Source organism: Xenopus tropicalis, chromosome 8 (assembly GCF_000004195.4).
Source record: "Xenopus tropicalis strain Nigerian chromosome 8, UCB_Xtro_10.0, whole genome shotgun sequence".
NCBI classification, from domain to species: domain Eukaryota; kingdom Metazoa; phylum Chordata; class Amphibia; order Anura; family Pipidae; genus Xenopus; species Xenopus tropicalis.
In genome coordinates, this window is record NC_030684.2 from 49,294,344 (window position 1) to 49,318,847 (window position 24,504).

Below are 24,504 nucleotides of genomic sequence, written 5' to 3' on the forward strand. Positions count from 1 at the left end.
TGGCAGGCATAGATTTGCGTCAAATGTCTGCGTTTCAACATTGGCGAATTATTTTGCAAAACGGACGTCAAAATTTGCTGCAAAAAAACTAGTTGTGTGTGTAAAAAAAGTAATGTGTAACAATTTTTTTAGCGCAACATTTTCGCCATCTCACTGATTTTTCGTCATTTCGTGAATGTTTTGAACTGAAAAAGGACAGATTCGCTAATCCCTTACAGCAGTGTTCCCCAACCAGTGGCTCGTGAGCAACGTGTTGCTCTCCAAACCCTTGGATGTTGCTCCCAGTGGACTCAAAGCAGGTGCCCATTTTTGAATTTCTAGCTTGTGGGCAAGTTTTGGTTGCATAACAAACAAGTATAATGCCAACAGGGCGTTTTGTAGGCTGCCAGTCCACATAGGGGCTATTAAGTAGCCAATTATAGCTCTTATTTGCACCTCCAGGAACTTTTTCATGCTTGTGTTGCTCTCCAAAACTTTTTCCATTTAAACGTGGCTCACGGGTATAAAAGGTTAGGGATCACTGCCTTACAGGAAGATTCAAACAGCCTGATCAAAATTTTGGCCAATATTGGTCCAGGAATGCTTATTTCACTTTGTAATTTCATCTATTAAAAATACATTCATTTTAATAATATGACACAAAGAAATATACAATAACCATAAAATATGAATAGTAAACAAGATAATGGACTGTGGAAGATGTTTCTGCTTTGTGAGTGGGGTTCAATAAGAGATTGAGGGACACACCAAAACACTAAAGGAAAATGCAACCCTTAGAGCTCAGACTTGGACTTTTTTTGGATGCATTCGAGTTGTGTTTGAGACTCAGGTTTGAGCGCACCTAAATGCATTCACTAATTGATTCCATTGTATTCTGCAACATGCTGCATTTTCTTGTGTTTGACATGCGATCATAATTCAGTAGAAGGCTCAGTAGGTTGCATTTCGAACTGACAAAAATGCACTAAGGTGTGTTTAAATATAATGCATATAAACTCTCATGAGTACAAGCCATCAGTAACATGAGTAACTCATGAGTAACAGTCATCATCCACAGCCCTCTTAGCTCCATCCCAAACCACAAAACTTAGGACCCATTTAACACAGTCACTTTCTCTAGCTTGTTCTGTAAAGCAGAGTAATACAGCAGGGTGGGCAGGCACCATTTCTTGCTGCTTCAAAGTAGAGAAAATGGTTTGGCTTTGGGGGGTCCTGAGTGGTTCAGGAGGAGGAGGGAGGCCTCTGGAGGGTATGCTAGTTGTTACTTAGGTTTAGTGATGAGCAAATCTGTCCCATTTCGGAAAATTGGCGAATCTTTTAAAAGATTTGCGAAGCGGCGAAAATGGTGTGCATAAAAAAAATTGTTGCGCGTGTAAATTTTTTTAATGCGTGCAATAATTATTTGGTGCACGTCATTTTTTTTAAGTCCACCATTTTTTTTTGACAAGGGTGAATTATTTTTTACAGGGGCGCCAATTTTTTGACAAGCGGTGAATTTTTCCGCTGCAACTTTTGTCACCTGCTTTGTGGAAAAATCCGCCAATGGCGAAATTCGCATTGAATCCATGCCTGCAGATATATTTCGCCCATCACTACTAAGGGGCACATTTACAAAAGCATGAACGCACAAGCGTTCATGCGAACACTCCGAGCGTAATTTCGCCGATTTTTTCGGGCGTCCACACAACTTTTTCGGACGTTTGCACGAAAAAATTGGAAAGGTTTTACCTCTGTTTACAATTGTTCGGTACGAAAATTTTGTGACTTTCGGATCGCCAATACGATATTATCGTGATTAATACGATTTTTTCGTAAGCATTTTCGTGATATTTGCAATCTTACGAAATTTTCGTTTCCAATACGATTTTTTCCCATTCATGATTCGGATTCGTGGATTAGTAAATGTGCCCCTAAGGGGCTGATTTACTAACCCACGAATCCGACCCGAATTGGAAAAGTTCCGACTTGAAAACGAACATTTTGCGACTTTTTCGTATGTTTTGCGATTTTTTCGGATTCTTTACGAATTTTTCGTTACCAATACGATTTTTGCGTAAAAACTCGAGTTTTTCGTATCCATTACGAAAGTTGCGTAAAAAGTTGCGCATTTTTCGTAGCGTTAAAACTTACGCGAAAAGTTGCGCATTTTTTTAAGTTTTAACGCTACGAAAAATGTGCAACTTTTCGCGTAAGTTTTAACGCTAAGAAAAATGCGCAACTTTTCGCGTAAGTTTTAACGCTACGAAAAATGTGCAACTTTTTACGCAACTTTCGTAATGGATACGAAAAACTCGCGTTTTTACGCAAAAATCGTATTGGTAACGAAAAATTCGTAAAGAATCCGAAAAAATCGCAAAACATACGAAAAAATCGCAAAATACCGATCATTACGAAAAAAACGCAATCGGACTCATTTCGACCCGTTCGTGGGTAAGTAAATCAGCCCCTAAGAGTTTCATTCTGCTTTAACTTGGTCCCCACACATTTCAAAACCGACCTGAGGTAAATATTTTAGAGTAGAGGCCATTGGATATAGACAAGATGCATTTTTTATTTATTAAGAAATCTTTTTATCCTATCGCAATGGCTGGAATCACATTTAACTTAAATGTAGCCATCCTGCAGCATGACTTTTACATATACAGGTTGAATGATTTGTAGCTAATTATTTTGTGAAAGGAACACCAAGATTTGTTAATTCCATCAAAGATTAAACAGCATACATATAAATAAAGTAAAGTACAAACAAACCAGAAATTAATACTTTAAATTGACCAAAAGCTTAAAAACTACGGAGGCCATTTGTTTCAATTAGGCCTGTTCGTCTAGCGGGAGAAATATTTGAAAGCATATTAATTATGAAGTGCCTGATTGAGAGGTTACATTTTGGACACAAACAGAAGCATTAGTACATAAGAAGATTTAATGTATAGTGTATAGTCTATGAATATATTGGTTCAGTAAGAGTTGACTGTTTTGTGACCTTTTAAACCCCCACAGGCCTAGCCATTCATGCTCTTTATTTTGTATATGTACATTTGGAGCAATCTAGCAAAAAAAAGAAAAAAAAAAAGCTACAATGTAAAAGAATGCTTTTTTCTGCTTATTTTTCATGCATACTTGTATAGTAGTTGAAGTTAAAGTAAAACATGCCTTCTAGTGGAGATTCTATTTTATGTTGTTTACTATTATTATTATTATTATTATAATTATTATTATTAAGGATTGTTTTTTAACTATATCCCCTGAACATTGCAGGTTTCTATATTGCTGTATAGATATATATAATAATATATTTGCAATTGTTTAAATTGTCTGCAAAAATGTACATTTTCATTTGACATAAACACACATTGTATACAGGAACCTTAGATTTAGTTTAATGACAACACAGGTATGGGATCTTATATTTGGAAACTTGATGTCTAGAGGGTTATAAATTATAGGAAGGCCATTGTCCATAGAGTACATTTATATATGATAATTTCATTTTTATTATTTCCTGCTTCTTCGTAATAATAAAACAGTATCTTGTACCTGATGGTAACTAAGCTGCTTTTTAGCAGACTTAAGGTATAGAGATCCAAATTACAGAAAGATCCCTTATCCGGAATACCCCAGATCCTAAACTTTCCAGATAATAGATCCTATACCTGTAATGAGAAATTATGGTACTGAAGATTCCATATATATATATATATATATAAATCATGTTCAGCCTGCACATTTTCTGCCATCGACTCCACTCTATTCTACTAGCTAACTTCTTTCTTTTTTTCAAGTGTCTGTGCCTACTGCAATCCTCAGAATGTAAAGACACATAACTAAAAAGAAAATTATGAGGGAAATAATGAGCAGGGATGGCAATAGGTAGCAAAAAAGGGAATTAAAAAAAAAAAAATCAAAAAACGGTTTCCTAGAAGATGCAGGAGTTTGAGTGTTGCCTACTTCCTCCCAAAGTCCAGTACATGGCTGTGGGATTCTGAGTACAAAACTCTTAAAGACAAAAGACCTTCTGCACAAATTATCAATATATATGGGAACTAAAGATATTCTGTGCATTAAGCTACTAAGAAATTCCCTCCACTTTAAGCAAAACAGGGATTGTTTGTCCATATATTGCAGTATATTCAAGTTGGCCAACTACTGTATGTCAAAGTCATCCCTTCTGGCCAGTCGTACTCTGACTTTCATCTGATTTAATAAGAATTCTACTGCTTCATTGCACATTTTATACAGGGACTGAGTTTACTTGCAATGTGCTTGTTTTCAAAGTTAAACCTCCTAAATGGTAAGCCTTTTATTGGCCATCACTGGGATTACCCAACTAAATAACCTCTTAATAATACACTTTCCTAAATGGAGACAGATGTTAGAAGGGTTAACAGTAGTGATAAGCAAATTTTTTCACCAGGCATGGATTCACAGCAAATTTCTGTGTTTTGCAACTGGCGAATTGTTTCGCGAAAATTCGCCACAGAAAAATTTGTTGTGCATCAAAAAAAAAGTTGTAGTTGCTTCAAAAAGGGGCGTGGTCATGTCAAAATAGGCTCAGTTGCATCAAAAAAAAGTTGCACAAAGTTGTGCGAGACACACATTTTGTGAGTTGTTCTGTTGTTATGTTGCAGTTGCGTCAAAATAGGTGCAGTTGCATCAAAATGGATGCGATCGCATAAAAATAGGCGTGGTTGCTTAAAAAAAGTTGCAGGTCACAAAGACTGCACAATACCCGCATTTCACAAATTTTTCGCCATTATGCAAATGTTTCTGTAGTATCGCGAAACAGGACAGATTTGCTCATCACTAGTTAACAGGCTAATAAAAAAAACCTATTCCTGTGATATCTGTCTGTATTGTACAAACATAGTTGCCAATAGAAAGTTACTGGTTGGAAAATGAAAGCAAAGGTCTGGTTGGTTTTCCTGTGTGACATTCAGCAAGTATGTTTGTAAATAATCCCTGCAGTTGCTTTTTCTTCTGCCAGCTCTATTACTTTGTGATGAGCAAATCTGTCCCATTTTGCTTCTGTGAAAAATTTGAGAAACTGCAGAAAAAAAAAATCCTGTGGATACTACACAACTTTTTTGATGTGCTTGACTTTTTTGACTTGACCATAACTTTTTTGATGCAACTGCGATGCATTTGACGTTATTGCAGCTTTTTGTGGCCGTTTCGTGAAAATATCTGGAATTTCGCAGAGAATCCATGTCTGGCAAACTATTTTGCTCACCACTATTACTTTCTTACTCTTTCTTACTTTCTTTCTGTATTATGGAAGCTTTAAGCTATGAGGTTAGACTGTCAGGGTTGGGGTTGTTTTCTCTGGAAAAGGGGCGCTTGCGAGGGGACATGATTACTCTGTACAAGTACATTAGAGGGGGTTATAGGCAGTTGGGGGGTGTTCTTTTTCCCATAAAAGTGACCAACGCACCAGAAGTCACCCCTTTAGATTAGAGGAACGGAGCTTCCATTTGAAGCAGCGTAGGTGGTTTTTCACGGTGAGGGCAGTGAGGTTTGGGAATGCCCTTCCTAGTGATGTGGTAATGGCAGATTCTGTTAATGCCTTTAAGAGGGGCCTGGATGAGTTTTTGAACAAGCAGAATATCCAAGGCTATTGTGATACTAATATCTACAGTTAGTATTAATGGTTATATGCAGTTATGTAATAGTTGGTATAAATTGGTAAGTATAGGTTGTGTGTGCTGGATTTACTTGGAAGGGTTGAACTTGATGGACTCTGGTCTTTTTTCAACCCTATGTAACTATGTATTATGTATTATTATTAGTTTTAAAGTAAAGTAATGTACAGTCTTACTTGTTTAGGATTCTTTAAATTGACACAAAAATGAATCCGAAATGCTTGGAAGTTACAGAAGTGCAGAGATTATTAAGACACGATAGAGGTATGTGATGGAGATTAGCCTTGTTCAGGTTTTATCAGTTACATTTCAGCCATTGACTCTCAAATTAAAGGTGTCTTCAACTCAAATTAGGTAAATTTCACAAAGAATATGGTTGAAATTTGACGTTTGTATCATTTTTAGAAACTACCCTAAAACTATTGCACAAAAGGTTCAAACATTTCCTGACAGCTTCCAGAAACTCTTTTAAGATCATCCTTTTTTATGTCCCCTGTCACTTTCCACATCAGTTCTGTGCACATAAAGATGCAACATAAGAGCTGGAAATCTTTGCCGATTGCTGAAAAGATTAATGTCACAAGAGGCATTTCCAGAACTGCTCAAAAATTATTTTGCAAGTTTATTATAATTGTCAGCAGGAACAGAAAACTTAAATTAAAAAATAAAAAACTTTACATGTCCCAGAATAAACCGTAAACTGTGAAAAAATCCCACCACATTTTAAAGCTTACAGAATAATCTGATACATTTTAGTCCTTTGTTGTTAGTGATCTTGCTCAGTAGGATAAAGAAAAAAGATAAAAACAACAATTGTTCTGTGCATATTAATTCTTATATGTTAATTTTTTCTCTGTGAAAGTAAATTAATATTCTCCTGCTGGTTTTTTTAATAAATACATAATCACTGTGATTTTCCTATCACATTTATTGCCTTAGAGAAGTTGCTTTCTAAACAGAATAACCCACTGAATTTAAAGTCAATGAGAGGTGTACACAGCATTTTTTTTTTAATTCTGTTTGGTTAATGGAAAAAAAAATGTAGAATGCACCTGACTACTTGAACTTGGCCTTGTAAATGTGACAGTAGATTCATATCAGTTTGCCCTCTCTTGAGTGCCAAGGCTTCCATTAAACCTCCTTGAACAAATACAAATGTTCTCTTGCAGGCTTCAAGCTTTTAGGTTTGTCTAAACTAAAAGAGTTTGAGAGATAGAGGATATTCAGCAACATAATCTGTCTTTACAAATATATTCAAGGCCAGAGCAAAGACTTGTCTGATGGACTGGACTGAGCACAAAACAAGAGTAAATCCTCCGATAATGGAAAAAAATAGGTTGCAGATGTGGCTGTCAACACAGAATATTGTTAAATAGTACAGTACAATGGTAAAGTGAAATTTAACAGGGGGTGACCTGTACATTTATAATGCTAAAATTGTGCAGTCGGGTCCAAAATGCAGTCATTTTTCAGGGATATACTGTACCATTAGTCTGTTTTCTGTGTATTTGTACATTTTATAGAAACGTGATTTCACCTTCAAAAAGCTCATTTACTGTTAAGCCATTTACGTTACGATATTCTGTGTGGAGGGATATAGTGGAAAAGTGGTTGGGTTTTTCAAATGGTTTGTGTTCAAGTTTTATAGTAAAATAAGGAGCAGTATCAGGAACAACTGCAAATGATTGATTTTAATGTACCCATAGTAATGCTTTTAACATCAGCTAACTGCATCTTAAATGGGGGCTCATCAAGGGTCTTATTGCTTATCTGAAGGACGTGGGAAAGGCATATCTTAATGCAGTTAAATATCTCACCAACACTTAGGGCAGTGTTCCCCAACAAGTGGTTTGTGAGCAACATGCTGCTCCCCAACCCCTTGGATGTTGCTCCCAGTGGCCTCAAAGTAGGAGCTTATTTTTGAATTTCTGGCTTGAAGGCAAGTTTTGGTTGCATAAAAACCAGTTGTACTGCCAAACAGAGCCTCGTTTAGGCTACCAGTCCACATAGGGGCTACCAAATAGCTAATCACAGCCCTAATTTGGTTCCCTCATGAACATTTTTCATGCCTGTGTTGCTTCCCAACTCTTTTTATATTTGAGTGTGGCTCATGGGTAAAAAAGGTTGGGGATCTTAGGGGATTGTTTATCAACATTTATATTTTCTCCCTATGATTTGTGAAGTTTTTTCACTAAAAATCATGAAATTATGATATTTATTAAACAAAAAGAACATGGAAAACTTGAATGAAAAACTTCAGCACCTGTAAGCTAATGAGCTCACGTAGAAGTCAATGGCAGATGTCCTAAGCAAAATGTAAACTATTTTGTCAGTTCAAGTTTTTCTAATGTTTTTGAGCTTGTTAACCCATTAAAAATAAGCAGGAAAATATAAATTTGAGGCATTTGAGCTTTTTTTCAATCATGTTTTTTTATTTATTTTTTTTAATAAATAAGGTAATATTCCCATATTTTTTAATTTCAAGCTTATTCAAAGTAGAAAAAATACAACAATCACACAAATTACACAGTGCTCCTGGATGCATCTTGCAATATCCAACTGTGTTAGACTCAGGTTTACTGTATTTTTAGTGTGCTTATTATGTCTTGGAGCAGTGGCGTAACTATAGAGTATGCAGACCCAGTGGTCATGGTTGGGGCCTGGGGGACAGGGGCCCACAGGGTCTGCTCCCTCTATAGCTGTAAAATGTCACCCCTTGCTTTCAAGCAACAGTTTGCAGCTAATCCCAGAAGGTGCAGTGACCCTGGGAAACACTGCATTGTGATAATAACACAGCAAATTATGACTCTTTGCTAGAACTTGGTTTTTTTTCTCTGTCAAGCACGATAGGTTTATTTTAGGTTGACCTTTCACTTATAATGCATCACTTCTGCGAGGCAGCCTTTTAAAACCCCTTTCATAAATGTTACAGAAAGCTGAAGAGAGTCATATAACTGGTACATGTTGCATCCCTCCTAGTCCATTTTCTCAGTACAACACTGTACCTGTGTTTTGTGCAAGGTTTTTAGTTCTCAAAACAGAGGTCATTGCTTAACTGGATTATGTTTGTTTAGGTTGCTGAACATGTTAATTCTACTGTTATTTTTCCCAACATGACAGGTAGTTATTCATTGGTGCTGCTCAGGATGCAATAATAGGATTAACACTGCCAACATTTTAGCCTTTCATGTTTTCCTACATATTAGTATTCATGCTGTAGTTTCAGGAACTGATAATGTGAGTTCTGAGTTCTGATGCCGTAAATGTTTTGGAATCAGATGGAAAATCAGGTAATGCTTCTGTCCTTTTACATCAGATATTAACATAGATTAAACAGAACTTAGTGATGTCATTGGTTTTAATTCGTGCTTAATGGTCAGTTCTGTCCCATGACTCACTGAAGCGTTTGTATTATAATAAATAATGCACCTGATGTTGTAAAATATGAGAAGTCACCTTGGAGTTCCATGGCCTTCGGTCTCATGCTTTTATATGTCATGAAACTCCTCTGTGACTTATAATATCCCTATATTTTACAACAGGGGGTACATTTTTCACTTTATAAACCTATATTATATTTTCTGATGATAGCTGACCATTGTGGAAAATAGTTGTGCTTGCCATAATGATCAAGCTACAAGCACCGAGCTCTAGATGTGACATTAAACTGGATATCTTAAAAATATCCCATGGCATTTATGAAATTCTTTACAGGCCCCTTATCCCATCTGTCCAGCGTTTGAACAAAGAGAGTAACATATTTAGCCTTCACATACTGTTGTTTTGTGAAATTTGCCACATTGAAGAAAGCTGTAACGGTTAATAACTGACATAATATAGCTGTTTTATATTTTGTTCAATAAAATGCCAATATTGTCATACACATTCAATAAAGTAGAAGTACAGGTATAGGACCCGTAATCCAGAATGCTTGGGACCAAGGGTAATCCAGATAAGGGGTCTTTCTATAATTTGGATCTCCATACCTTAAGTCTACTAAAAAAACAATAAAACATTCATTAAACCCAATAGGGTTGTTTTGCATCCAATAAGGATTCAAGTACAAGGTACTGTTTTATTATAACAGAGAAAAAAGAAACACATTTTTAAAAAAATCTAAATTATTTGATTTAAATGGAGTCTATGGGAGACAGGCTTTCCGTAATTTGGAACTTTCTGAATAACAGGTTTCTGGATAATGGATCCCATACCTGTACAAAGTTTTTTTGTCTATTGCAAGAGTTGGTAAAAATCAACACCCCCAAAAAACACAATAAAATATACAATAGTTTTATATTGTGTTATTCAAGCTCAGGGCTCATTCAGTATGAATAAACTCTGTATCTTGGGCCAATAAAAATCTGCTTAATAACAGGCAGTAAGTTCAGGGCTCCGTTGAACCCTGTGCACCTGAATGACATACAAAAGATAAACCCCATTCAAGTGTGTTTCTATTCAATATCCACAATTAAAATTTGAAAATGTAACTATAGCCTAATAGAGACTATTACACTGAAAATTTGTGTTCTATTGTATGGTAATGCTTTTCTACTTACAACATTCCCCCATAATTGTTAAAGACAAACTGGATCTTTAACCTCCAGAGGCAACTGTAACTCTAAAGTTTATGGATGAGATTTAACGGATTCCATTAATGAGGGACAGTATAATAACTCCCATTTGAATAAACATAATTGTGCAGCTAAATAGCATAGTTCACAGAAAAATGTTTTACCGACAGAAATAAAAGTGTCCATTAACATTACTTATAAACAGGGTGTATGTTCCTTTCAAAACCAAGAGACTGTAAAATAACCACTAATAAGAATATAAGCTAAATGCTAGAATTCTCTACAGTATGAGACATCACTAAAGCAGCAAAGAAGCAACAATCTGCAAAACCTTTTCTATTTTCAGTCTGAGCATTCCATTATTGTCACTATCCGTAAACTTGATTTTCTCAGAGTGGACCTTGTAATGCAAAGAGTCACAAAGATATTTGGTTAGAGACTTATGGCTGTCAGGCCATTCTTCATCATCAAGGGCTTGTATTTAAAGCAAGGCTTTGCTGGCTTGGCCTAGAGAAAAGTAGAAAATGTTTTGTCTGGGGAAATAATGAAACTTCAGCATCTCAGTGCCATAAGTATAACGGTTTGGAGTGAATGCTATTTAAAGGAGAACTAAGATTTAACAAAGAAGTAGGCTGGAAATGCAACACATTATGTTTTTGGTTTCTTTACAAGTCCAAGGTGACTACGGCCCTTTAGCTGTAAAGTTTGGTGCCTCTGAAGATGCCCCTAGTACGTCCCCATTTTCTTTTCTGCTAATTTTCCTCCTGGATGAACCAACGCCACCTCAAAGTTAACCTAGATAAAACAGAGCTCATGGTCTTCCCACCAAACCTAGCCCTTCTCCTCCTTTCACAGTCACTACTGATGGCATGACTATTAACCCTATTTATTCAGCATGCTGCCTTGGGGTCGGCTTTGACCAGTCCCTCTCCTTCTCTAACCATATTAATAACACTGCCAAAAGCTGCTGCTTTTTGCTCCGCAATATTGCCAAGATACGCCCCTTTCTTTCACAAGTAACAGCTAAAAAACTAATCCATGCCCTTATTCTTTCCCATTTAGATTACTGCAATCTCCTACTAACCAGCCTCCCAGACTCCCACCTCTCTCCCCTGCAATCAATCTTAAACTCTGCTGCCAGGATCCTCCTGCTCTCTCCTAAGAGGAAGCATATACACCCATAATACACACGCACCCCTTATTTAAAACACAGACAGGGACCAAAACTGATCTATAGGGATCATTTCTAAAGATAATGATCATTTTAGCACAGAGTATGACAAGCACCATATATTATTCATTTCTTCCTGCAAGAATGGAGACGTTTCTTAGTTAAACTATATGTCTCCTTTAAACAATTCAAAGAAATAATTATTAGGAAGATTTAGTATTTGGGTGCTTGGCCTGCAAATATGAACATCTAGACATTATTTTTTACCATAAGATAGTGGATAAATTAAAGGAGGCGGTGTGATGAGGTTTGAAATCACCTTTATTTTACACATATATTCGGTATCAAGTTTACAGCACATTGCAAACAACAACAATAAATAATAAATTGAAAAAGGATCTTACTTTTTGGTGAACTGGTTCCACAGTCTAATAGTCTAGTCCAGTCTGTAAGATAACCAACACAATGGCTTGATTCTAAGGATGTTCCAATAAATGAATCGCAACAATAAGCATATAGAACAGAGAAAGAGAATCTCATGGGATGTTTAAATCATTTGGTTCATGTACTAAAATTTATGTTACATTTGTATCAGGTCTAATAATCTAAATCAACCATGATGTTAACTGATGTTGGTTGCTACAGGGTACTAGATCTGGTGAAAATATTCCAATTTATATTACATTATCCCCAAAATCTTCCTGTTACCCCTAAAAATCTTCATGCTCAAATTAATAACTTTGGGGCATTTAAGAGACTAATTCCTGATTTGGAAATTTGCAAGAGCATTGCCCTGAGTTTTGCACAATACTCAATCTTTTATAGCGACTTTGTAGGGTGATGACCCTAACACCAATAGGAAATAATCAAATCACATGACTGCTCAAATCAGATGATTTAATTCTGAGGTATTGCCACAATCAAAGCCTAAAGACTTTAAACATATGTCAATCCAGTGTGTATTAGGGTTAACCCTAACTCTTACATCTTATTTACTGTCAGGAAAACATTTACAAATTGCATTCAATTTGAACTGCTGGAAATCCCTTGGGATTCCCCAATTGACAGTATTACAATATAGTAAGGGTCTGCACATACATAGGTAAAAACATGTAATATATATTTATATTTATTTAAAGGAGAAGGAAAGTCATTACTGCCAATAGATTAGTGCCACCTAGAATGTTATATTTATTTTGCAGAAAGCTTTACCAGCCCTAGAAGCTTTCTCTGTTTGTTTAAGATTGCAGCTGCCATTTTAGCTTGGGTTCATAGCTTCCTGCTGTAGATCTAGAGGCTGATAGCTCAGATTACACATTCCTCTGGTGGGAGTGAGTTTTATGAATTCTAATGGGAGGGGGGAGCAGGACAGGGGAAAAAGGAGAGAACAGAGCAGGCTCTGGCCCCTAGAATGAAGGATTTTTCTGAGAGAGGAAGTCAGATACTGAAAGAACGTGTTTACAAAAAAGTGGGCAAGAAATACTCTTTTGATAGAGGACTCAGTGCAGCGTTTCTGTGAGTGCTTATGGCTGTATTTACATAAACCTTTCTGATAAAGCTTACCTAGTTTTTATCTTTCCTTCTCCTTTAAGAGACTGATTCCTGATTAGGAAATTACTCTAACAATAAAAATATGTCAATCCAGTGTGTATTAGGGTTAACCCTAACTCTAACACTTTAACATTTACAAATTGCATACAATATGACCTGCCAAGAATATTAGAGATATAAAGGACAGAACTGCAAATAACTTGGAAACCACAAGAATTAAAATGTCCCAGTGCCCATTTTATTTTTTTCTATGACATAGTGAAGTGTAAAACACTCATTTACAAGCCCAAGAGCATATTCAAAATCTTGTATAAATTTTGTGCACTTGACCACTGTCCAGAAAGGCTCTTTTGCACCGGCATTGGTAAATCACTCACAAAGGGGCCTATTTATTATGCTGTGTAAAATAAAATTTGCTGAAAAAACGGTGTACAGTAAAAAATCGGTGTAAAATAATTGGAGAAGTTTGCCATCTGAAAGGTATATTTTATGCCATTACCTTCTGGAAGTTCAAGCAGTTAAAGCCTGGCCATTAGTGATGAGCGAATCTGTCCCGCTTCCCTTTGCCGAAAAATTAGTGAATCTTTGAAAAGATTGACAAAACGGCGAAAATGACCAATGTCAAAAAATTTTGTTGCGCGCATCATTTTTTTACATGTGCATCTATTTTTTTTCATGTGAGTGACAATTTTTTTTTACATAAACGTCAATTTTTCAACGCGGGCATGAAAAAATCCACCAATGGCGAAACACGGAAATTCGCTGCGAATCCATGCCTGCCGAATTGTTTTGCCAATCTTTCTGTGGCCCCTATTTGGATTCCCTAAAGTACTGCTGATATGTGGCAAATATTGTTTTTTTTTTACACTGCATAATAAATCTACCCCAAAATGTAGAGAAGTAAAAGAGTAATTATTGCAGTCATACTTCCTTTCCCAGGAGTCAAATAGTTGGCATGTTAACTCTACTTATAATATATTTATTTCTCATTAAGTATAAAGAATCTGAAAGGCAAGTTCATTTTAAGTAAAAAACTTTTAGATGTATATATAATTTACAGAAGCAAAGCACCCAATGCTCCTATTGGAGTAAAAGTCACTTTTTTTCTAAGATGAATTTATTCCAGCTATCAAAAATGATATGGCACAGTCTATGAAGGTGACCCAGTACCCAGTATAATCTCATGGGTTGCTTTAGATGAACAGACAAGTCATAAATTAACCTCTGAGATTAAAGTCAAAAGGAATTCAAAGATGTGGATTTACCAAATCCTATCATCTCTTGCTTGGCTGCTCCAATGAAGTATTAAAAATTAATCAAATAATCTTATTGAACTTAGATTTTTTTTCAAGTTATCCTTAACTCGATTTTATTTTCAAAGCTTTTGCTACAAAGTATTGATTTACAGAACAAAATACAAAGCAGCACACCTCTCTACCGCTATCAGATTTGTCCGTCTATCTGGTCTTTTTGGAATTCGCCGACATGCATTCATTTTTCAGGCCAAGGATTTCAAAGTGAACAAAAGTAATTACGTTCCTTTAAAAATGCATAAAATAAAATATGATATGCTTTGACCTTGACAAAAAACAAATGTAGACTGCAAAAATCTCAAGCGAGAAATCCACACTTGCTCTTGTCAATTTTTGATATCTAAAGATTCATGGCAGGCTATTAGAATGCTTCTCCAAAATGCTTTAGCTAGGAATAATGTGAGAAGTGATTTTTTAACATTGATACAATTTGTGTGAAGCAATTGGTTTTTGCAGGTCATAGATATGAAAACATGATTTCATTGCCAAGGGGGTTTCTTATCAGACATTTCAACATTCTAAGCACTGAGATGTATGAATGCTGAAAACAACGGGAATAACAAAGCCACAACGAGTTCGACACATCCTAAGTACTTCTGGTCTGATACGATGCTTTAGCATAACTGTCCATCCCTGCAACACCCTTTTACAATGCACATTTAATCATTTTCAGTATTATTATAAGTGAATAGCGATGAGCGAATCTGTCCCGTTCCACCGGAAAATTTGTGAATCTTCGAAAAGATTCGTGAAACGGAGACAATGTCAAAAAAATAAGTGCCCAACTTTTTTTTTTTTTTTTTGATGTATGTCATTTTTTTAATGCGGGCAAAAATTCGTTGACACACTGCAGATTTTTCTGTGGCAAATTTTGATGTCCATTTCACAAAAAAATCTGCCACTGGCGAAATGCGGAAATGCCTTGCAAATTATTTCGTCCATCACTAAGTGAAAAAAAGTTGTTTTTTTTTAACCACTGGTCAGAGCGGTTGCAGTGTCGGACTGACCCACCAGGATATCAGGAAAACTCCCAGTGGGCCCAGATGTAAGTGGGCCCTCCTTCTCCTAACCATTTGGCCAGTTTCTAGTCATTCCCTATTTCTGTATGGGAACATGGAAGCTTGATAATTGGAAGAAAAGATGCTAGCATGTAAATTAAAGAGATTAGGAGAATAAAGAGGTTGGGTGAGGAAAGGAGGAAAAATTTTTGGCCTAGGGTTTAAGGTATTATGATGGGCCCCTGGGTTTTCAGTAACAATTATCACATGAAGTAAGCAACTTAAATTCCTTCACATTCACTCTCATATACCTGATTATCATTAGCTGCTATTCTAGCTTTACCTTTCAATACAAATATATTGGGACCCAAAATTGTTTCCCTTTGCTGTTTAGGTTGAGTCTCCCTTCTACAATGCAATAATTAAAATCATTAAGTTGTTTTTTTAGACTTTAGGAGATCTAAACCCTTGGTTTTGGTTTATCCTGAGCCTGTTTTTAAAAACTCAAGAGTATTTTTCCCAAGGAAAAATAAAAAGCCGGTGGGGAAAAAATGGTTACATTTTGGATGATTTCAAAATGATTATACCAGGTTTTGTTATTCCTTGTGAGATGTGCATACAACTCAATCATTCTTTGTGAATAAAAAAAGTGGAACTTCACAAACACTGTACATACCAGTATTGCTTCCATATTGGTTTCGATAATTTAAGTTATATAATACCAACATTTCCAGGTTTAAGAATACACTAAGGGAAAATGTGTAGCCTATCAACAGTGCTATCCTGGCCAGTCTGTTGGCAGGAAAATAGTTAATATTATGGAATTACTATTTTGACACATTTCACAATTTTTTAGGGAAATAAATTCCAGTTTAGAAAGCACCAACATAACTTCTTAAAGAAAAATGTTTTTAAAATCAAAATGAGAACTACATTGACATATTTGTGGAATAATGTTAGTTAAATCCCACTGCTTTATAAAAGTATTTCTGAAGTGTGAGCTATATTGCCCTGAAGTGCTTCATTTCCAAAAAATAATCTACTCTGTAGCAATAAATTCTTTGGGATATGCTACTTAAGCCTCATGCTTAACAGAACAGACCTATATATACTATTATTAAGACATTGCCATAACTAGCGATGAGGACATTTTTTCATTTGGTACAGGTTCATAGCAGAATTTGTGGTTTCGCCAGTAGCAACTTTTTTTTTTACTAATCCTTGCTAGAATTTCAAAATGTGGTCTGTTTTGCTGGCACAAAGACTGACTCATCTGACATCCCTGCTTAAGATTAACTCATCTGACATCCTTGACAACCCAAGATTGACCTCATCTGATGTCTCCAGTTAAGATTGACTATGACTGATATTCCTGCATTATGATTGGGGCATCTGACATTTCCCTGCATCAAGATTGGCTCCTGTTAACATTCCCTGTGTCAAGACGGATTCATCCGACAGAGGTATATCTGTGTCTTGCAAGTGTCAAGCCTACACTAGGCTTGACATGGAATGTCATCCAGATGAGCCCAACAAAAATGGCTAACTTCACCTTCCTTTTTTTTCTATTTTTTTGCAATTGCAGTTTTGCTAATTTTCCAGTAACATGAAACATGTGTTCCTAGTTACATAGTTAAGTTGGTTTGATAGAAGCCCGAAGTCCATCACGTTCAGCCCTTCCAAGTGAACCAGGCACATACATTATAATGAACCTTTTGATGTGCTAAGTATTATGGTCTTCTGTACCCACATCTATTGCCCAGGCCTGATGCATTAAAGATAATACAACTGCAAGCTTTGGGATTGCAGTCTGGATTTCAGTAGAGAAGGCACCCGGCATACCTTAGGGCTATAGCACCGACTATTAAGCCCGAACAAATTTGAAAATCAAAATGATTCTATATAACTCTGCAGTATTTCCTCTTGGCTATTATTTTATGAACATTTAGACTTTTAATCCATGGTGGACTGTCATAGTAATAGTAAAATAGGCTATTGTGTTCTAATTTGCAAAGCCACCAAAAAGTACAAATCGGTCTGTCACAAAAGCTGTCTCAAGAGAAAGAAATAGTGGTGAAACCATTACTATTGTATCTGCTAAACAAACTATCCTAATTAGCAACTGTCCTAAATCACATCTAGAAACACATCTATATAAAATTAGGACAGAATTCTAAAAAGTTATATTACAACAATTTGTGGCAGCTTTAGCATTACACTGTCTCAGGCTGCTATTTATCTAGCCATGTCCTGTCTGAGACTCATACAATATTAACAGCCTCTCCAACCCAGTGAGTATTAGCAAGTACACGTCTGAAACTGCTAAAGTGCTCTGTAAACGGTCACTGTCTCATTAAAATAGCAAACAAACACATAAAGTAATGCTGTAATGTGTTTTTCCCTCTCAGTATAGTACAATTCCTTCTTACTTATAAACAAACAAATCCAGTGTGATATGAACAGTATTCTTGCATCCTTCCAATTATTTTACGTATCATTTATTTATGATATGTCAACAAGTTATTCACAAACTGACATGCAATGATAACAAATGGTAGAAAAGGATACATAAAGCCCTGCTCATGAGAATTTAGCTCCTGTTATGCTTGAAACAATATATGCCAATTGGGTGACTGATTCCATTTTTTATTTAGACATAAAGTCATAGTCTACACACTAAACACCTTCTTTAAACAAAATATTTCATTTTGGACACTGATAGTAAGTTTGAAAAGTTATGGGCTATATGGTGACATTGATTACAACTGTATAAATCTACAGGCCATAGATCTATATGAATAAATCATCTGCTTGCATAAAAATGTGCAGGTTATATAGTAACATTAGAAAAAATGTATGCAGGTCATTAATCCATATGAATTAAATATATGTTTGGTTACATTATTAAAACTGCACTAAACCAGTTCAAGGCAAAAGCTGATCTATATGGGCTAATGGAATTGATTAAATGTTTGCCTCTGTTATCTAAATAACCCTCATAATTTCTACATAACGGATACGATACTACAAGGGGAATTTATTACATACACAGCAGGGTGAAAAATGCTAAAAAAGGGGCAATTCACCATGTTTGCACTTGGCACCCAGTCCTGGACACTGAATGGATTATCACAGGTCTCTGTGCCCCCGATCAGAACAGATTCCAGCTTCTGCCCCCATGAATACAGCACTTCCTGTGTTTGCCATTTAGATGTGCAAATTAGATGCAGCCTGCAGAAGGGTTTAGTACTTCACACTAAGGTACAAAACAAACAAGGCCCCTGCTGTAAGGCCAACCTGAATAAGCACTAAAGGGTAAAATTTGGGACCCTATATAGCTCCAGCTAGTGTGGAAGCTGTAACCGACCCCTTACATCTTGAGCTAGGCACATTACCCTTCTCACAAACTCTTCTGATCACTGAGGCACATTCTGTCCAGACCTCATGTGTGGCTTTCTAAAACAATTTGGCTGATTGACTTACAGTATACCTTCACATACAACTTTATTGGTATAATCCACATGATGAAATGAGTTACTACACTTATAAGTCAACTTGGAAATAATCATGCACAACTTATTCTGTGTGTTCGGACACATAATAATCAATCATGAGTGCAATTTCATAGTCTACTGTAACAATCAGTTTGATATAACTTGCTTTGACACATGTGTTACCAGATTAAACCCTGGTCCAGATGAACCACTTCTTACAGCTTTCATGAATTTGAAGAGGTGTAGTTGTAACAGCCAGGATGATGACCATAATAAAAAACGGAGTTATGGGATAAATATATTGATACACATAGTAGAAACTGACTTTAGGACCTGAAGTTTATAGAACAACTTGGATCAAAAGAATTGTTTACAGTTTTGCTAAGACTTTTTTATATCTAGTTTTACCAACTCTTGCTATATTTGGTGAGCTTGTGGAATAACAGGGCTATGCATCAAGTGATGTTTTCTGCTATCTATCTTTAAGCAACTATCGGGACTTGAACACTGCATGGCCTGTTCAGTCGCCTTGCAGGTACCTCCTGTTGTGCCATTATTATTTCAGGGAGTTCCTTGTAGGCGTATTCTCCCACCTTTTGCCAGGGGTTGGCAATTATTTATTTTGTTCCCTTTAAAAGGTGCCTCCCCTGTTTGGTCCTGATGGGATCATTTTGTTAATCTTGTTAATTTGTTGGTTGCTCCAGGATCTGTATCCTGTGTTGTTCCTGAATTGGTTACCTTATTACAGTATGTAAGTGCTGTTCCTTCCTGAGTTCTTAGTGATCCATGTTCCTGTACCTTGAGTTCTAGTAAAGTTTTGTGCTCAAGATTCAATGTTCCTGTCTCCTGGCACTTATAGATACAAGCGCTTCACAGGGAACAAGGGACCTGTTGGCCCTACCCCTCGTTCTATACTTAAGACCCCCAGATCTGTGCAGTTTGCGGGGCCTGACAAGGATACAGGCAGGTCTCGCTCTGTTTCTCCTCCCACCTCTCCCTCATCTTTTTTAATGTCAGATCCGGATCGCACGATGAGCGATTTAGAGGAGGATCGCAGACCGGAACCGAATACCAGACTCCGGAGGACCTTACGCCAACGGAGGGATCCGGTAGGAATACGCAACGTAAGAGATGTAGAAGGAAGTGGAGGCATGGATATAAGACAACCAGGTTATGTCTGGGGGAGGGGGAGACGGGGGGGAGGGAGGGGGGGAGGAAAGATTCCCCTGAATTGGTAAGTGATATCACCATTGGTGGTGAGTTTTCCCTGGAGGGTCAGAGTACTGCTCCCGATAATAGCAGTGGGGGGGCCACCAATGTTATTAACCTTTCATCTTGTATTTTGACGGATGATGAACATAAGCTACTTACCCGAGGTCTGAACTTTGTTCCCAATATGCGGTGTGATCCATTTACTGCAATCTTGGATCTCAATAAATTTGTGCGGACAATCACTTTACAGAAACATTATGCTGAGAATCACAGGGACTCATTGACTTTGGATGGGGATTTATGCGATGACCAACCTTCTCCCACATTGGTAGAGAATGATGCTGATAGTGTTACTCAAACCCTTATGTCTTGCCCTATTGATTTTCAGGATGAATGTGTTATTCAAACTTTGACTGATCTGCGTAGGGAGACCATGATGGTGGGTGAGAATGATCTATCAGTGGTCCATACGGGTCTGAAATCCAAATCTAGTTTTTACCCCATACAATCAAGGAGTCATAACATTGTCTTGTTTCAGAAATTGGTACAACAAGACATTGAGAATTTAGCAACTAAGTGGGATAGGGAGCGTACTAGATTTAACATAAGGAATTTGACGCATGGGGAAAGAGAGGCTCTAAAATCTTTGAGTACCAACAAAAAGATAGTTATTAAAGCAGCGGACAAAGGAGGATCTGTAGTGATTTTAGATGCGTTGGCCTATGAAATGGAAGTGATGCGTCAATTGAGTGATATTGATACCTATAAACCTTTGGATAAGGATCCTACATTATGGTTTCAGAAATTATTGAATGACGTGCTACTTGAGGGGTTTTCCATGGGGATACTTGATAAGAAAGAATACGAATTTCTCCATTGTGCCCATCCAACCATCCCTATTTTTCACACTCTTCCGAAAGTACACAAATCTCTGGAGAATGTGAAGGGACGCCCTATTGTGGCGGGGATTGGATCATTGAATGAAGGGCTCTCCCGTTATATTGACAAGTTACTTATGCCCCTGGTAGTGCGATTACCAACATACTTAAGGGATACCACTATGTGCATTAATAAATTGGCAGATCTGGTTTGGAAACCAACCTACAGGTGGTTTTCAATGGATGTGACCGCCCTGTATTCCTCTATTGACCATAATTTGGGCTTACGGTCCATACAATATTGGTTGGAATTAGATGGGGGTTTTTCATCATTACAGATGGACTTCATTTTACAGTCTGTCCATTTTCTTTTACATACTAATTATTTTTTGTTTGATGGGACATTCTATCTCCTAAGACGTGGAGCCGCAATGGGTGCCTCGTTTGCCCCCACATACGCCAACCTTTTCATGGGTTGGTGGGAGCGGCTCCACGTTTTTGGGGCTGTTAACCCCTTCCAGAACCAGTTGGTACGCTTTTATCGTTATATAGATGATTGCATTGGGGTTTGGGATGGGGATGAATCTTCATTGCAACTTTTTATTAATTATTGTAATGAAGTTGTTGAAGGTATCAATTTCACTCATGAAACGGATCCTTGTAGGATTCCATTTTTGGATGTGGTTTTTTCTGCAATTGATGGGGCAGTAAATACTGATTTATACCGTAAACCCATTACACGTAACACTATTCTCCATGCTGAGAGTGGCCACCCTAAGACCTGCATTAGGGGTATCCCAATTGGGCAATTTCTGCGTCTTCGGCGGATTTGCTCAACTTGGGATACGTTCCACGAGCAGGCCATGCAACTTTGGGATAGGTTCATCCAGCAGGGTTATGAAACAGAGGTTATTAAAATGGCCTATGAAAGAGCGGTAGCAACCGATAGGATGGATCTATTGGGCCCAGGGGGTAGGAATAGGGCACACGAAGGGGGTTTCAAATTGAAACCCAGATTTTGTACTACCTATGGACGTGGCGTATATGACATACAGAGAAGTATACGTAAACACTGGGGTATCCTGTTGCAGGATCCTATATTACATGAGGTTTTGGATACAGCCCCTAGTTTTACATTTAGGAGGGCTAAGAATATTTCCTCCTGGGTCTCTAAAAGTTTGTATCTGACAGGTACCAAGGAAGAAGGGTCGACTTGGTTGCGCCACAAAGGCACTTTTAAGTGTGGAAGGAATAGATGTAAGGCTTGTGGAATCATTAATGTGTCTAGAACCTTCACCTGTACCTCTACGGGACAGATTTTTGATATTCCCCAATATTTTAATTGTCAGTCAAAAGGGATTATCTACTTAGCTACATGTGAATGTGGGGCTCAATATGTTGGCAAGACGATTAGGAAGGCTGGGACTAGATTTTTGGAACACCTGTCGGCTGTAGAGAGACAGGATTTTAAGTCGGCGATTGCCAAACACATGAGAGAGAAACATAGTGATGGAGGCCAAGTGACTTTTCAAATCATTGATAAACCAAGGGCTAATATAAGAAGAGGAGATTTGGATAATAGGCTTATGGAGAGAGAGGTTTATTGGATTTACCGCCTTAAAACAATAGAACAATATGGGGGCCTTAATAGAGAATGGGAAATATCATGTTTTTGTAAATGATTAAGATATCTATACATATCCATATATATTTATGGCGACACCACTTTTGGTTATCTCACCTATAAAATATTGTAATTTTTGATCATCATATGTAATATATATTTATATTCCTACATTGTATTGATTGTTGGATTTGTAGGATTGTACTTATTTATTAATTCCTTTTGATATAAGAATTAATATAACAGCGTTAGTTTTGTGTCTATGGGGGGGGGGGGGGTTGTGCTTTACACATCTCTCCCCATAATCCTTGGTGGTATATATGTTTTTAACTTGTTGATATCCTATTTTAGGTGTTTATGGGGTTAATGATTTATTTTATAGGTGTGTCTTTATTTGGGGTTAATTGGTTAAATGCTGGTGGTGATCATGGGTGTAACTCAGCTTCTGAGGAAGTGGCATGCTAGCCACGAAACGCGTTAAGCTGTATGGGTGAGGACGCTTTTTTTCATGTTTTTCCATGGTTTTAATGGAATGATAATAAATACATGTTTTTACTAAATGTGCTGCCCGGTGTTCCGCTCCTTGTTCTATTTTTCTAATTGGATTTTTGCCCTATCGGGGGTGTGGGGGAGCGTGGTAGCACTGTGGAGCACACTACAGCTAGCTATCCTGGTGAGTGCTCCCCTTATCTTTGCCTGTCTCCTGGTAACCTGCAACCCCTAATCTTCTTGATACCTAGCCATGGGGCTCCAAACTAATGGTGTGAACTAGTGATGAGCTAATTTTTTCGCCAGGCATGGATTTGCAGTGAATTTCCGCATTTCACCATTGGCAAATTTTTTCGCGAAACATCCGTTAAAAGTCGGCTTGGAAAAATTTGGCGCTCGTCAAAAATATTTGTAGCGTGTCAAAAAAAGGGCACAGTCGTGTAAAAAAAAAAAAGGCCGCAGTTGTGCCAAAATTGGGCACGGTTGCGTGAAAACTGGACGCAGCCGCATAAAAAAAAGGTGCGGCCACATCAAAAAAAGCATGGCGACAAAAAAAAGACATGGGCGACCAAAAAAGACGCAGACGACAAAAAAAAAAGGCAGGCAACAACAAAAAAAATGTGCAACAAATGCGTTTCGCAAATTTTTCTTGCCGTTTCGAGAATTTTATGGCGAAGCAAAATGGGACAGATTCGCTCATCACTAGTGTGAAGCTCCACTGCCATGACCTCCCTGCCTCTATCTATCTATCTCTTATCATTATACTGTATATCTACAATATAATCTATCTTTGTCTATCTATGTATTGTATCTATCTGTCCATTTATTAATCTACATATCTTTATATCAACCCCTAATCTATTGTATGTATTAATAAAACCTCTATCTATTGTAGGGATAGCATAAAGACTAAAACTAATTTCTATTGCTTTTTTAAATGTCAAAGCAAAATTGATAGAGATATACTGTAAATAAGAACATGACCACTTGGTGACAAAATAAAATAGAAACAGTATTTTCAAGAAGTATTTAATTCAAAAGGTTATGTAACCAGAAAACAGCCACATATTCCTAATAGACAAGAGTGAATCAATGTGTTGGAAACATCTGAATTTGAAACTATACAGTTTGAATCCTTCCAACCCCCCCCCCCGCCAAAAAAAAGTAATCTCTTGTTGTTCTAAATAAAAATAAATGGCACTTTTTAAAGACCAATTACACTATAACATTAAACTGCTTTATAAACTTTTAATTAAATGTGTATAATTGTGTGTTTTCTTCATATTTATAGAAATGATTGCTCCTGGGTAGGTGGCTAATGCTGACATACAGGATCTTTTAGGGCTCTAGGGAATATTTTGCATAGCAAATTACTGATATGCTTTGTAAAACTGCCATTGTTTTTGTAACAAGGAGACACAATTTTCTCCATTGTTAATTATCCTTTGTATTTGTCAAATGGAAACAATAAGAGTTGAATATATTACACTACAGGGTACACAGGAACGCATTTTACTTTAACAGAAAACAGTGCAGTGTTCTGCCATCGGCCTTGCTGATGCTT

The 24,504-nt window shown here is 37.0% G+C and overlaps 1 protein-coding gene across 2 annotated transcripts in view; it reads right to left on the minus strand.

The window, feature by feature from the left end:
• Nucleotides 1-24,504, minus strand: part of tenm1 (teneurin transmembrane protein 1) — a 373,978-nt gene that overhangs the window by 213,374 nt on the left and 136,100 nt on the right. Inside the window, exon 4 of one of the 2 annotated variants that reach the window (XM_031891499.1) lies at nt 11,786-11,827. The exons of the other annotated variant lie outside the window; for it this stretch is intronic. Coding sequence (XP_031747359.1) covers nt 11,786-11,827 — 42 coding nt within the window. The remainder of the gene's footprint in view (nt 1-11,785; nt 11,828-24,504) is intronic. 2 annotated transcript variants of the gene reach the window in all.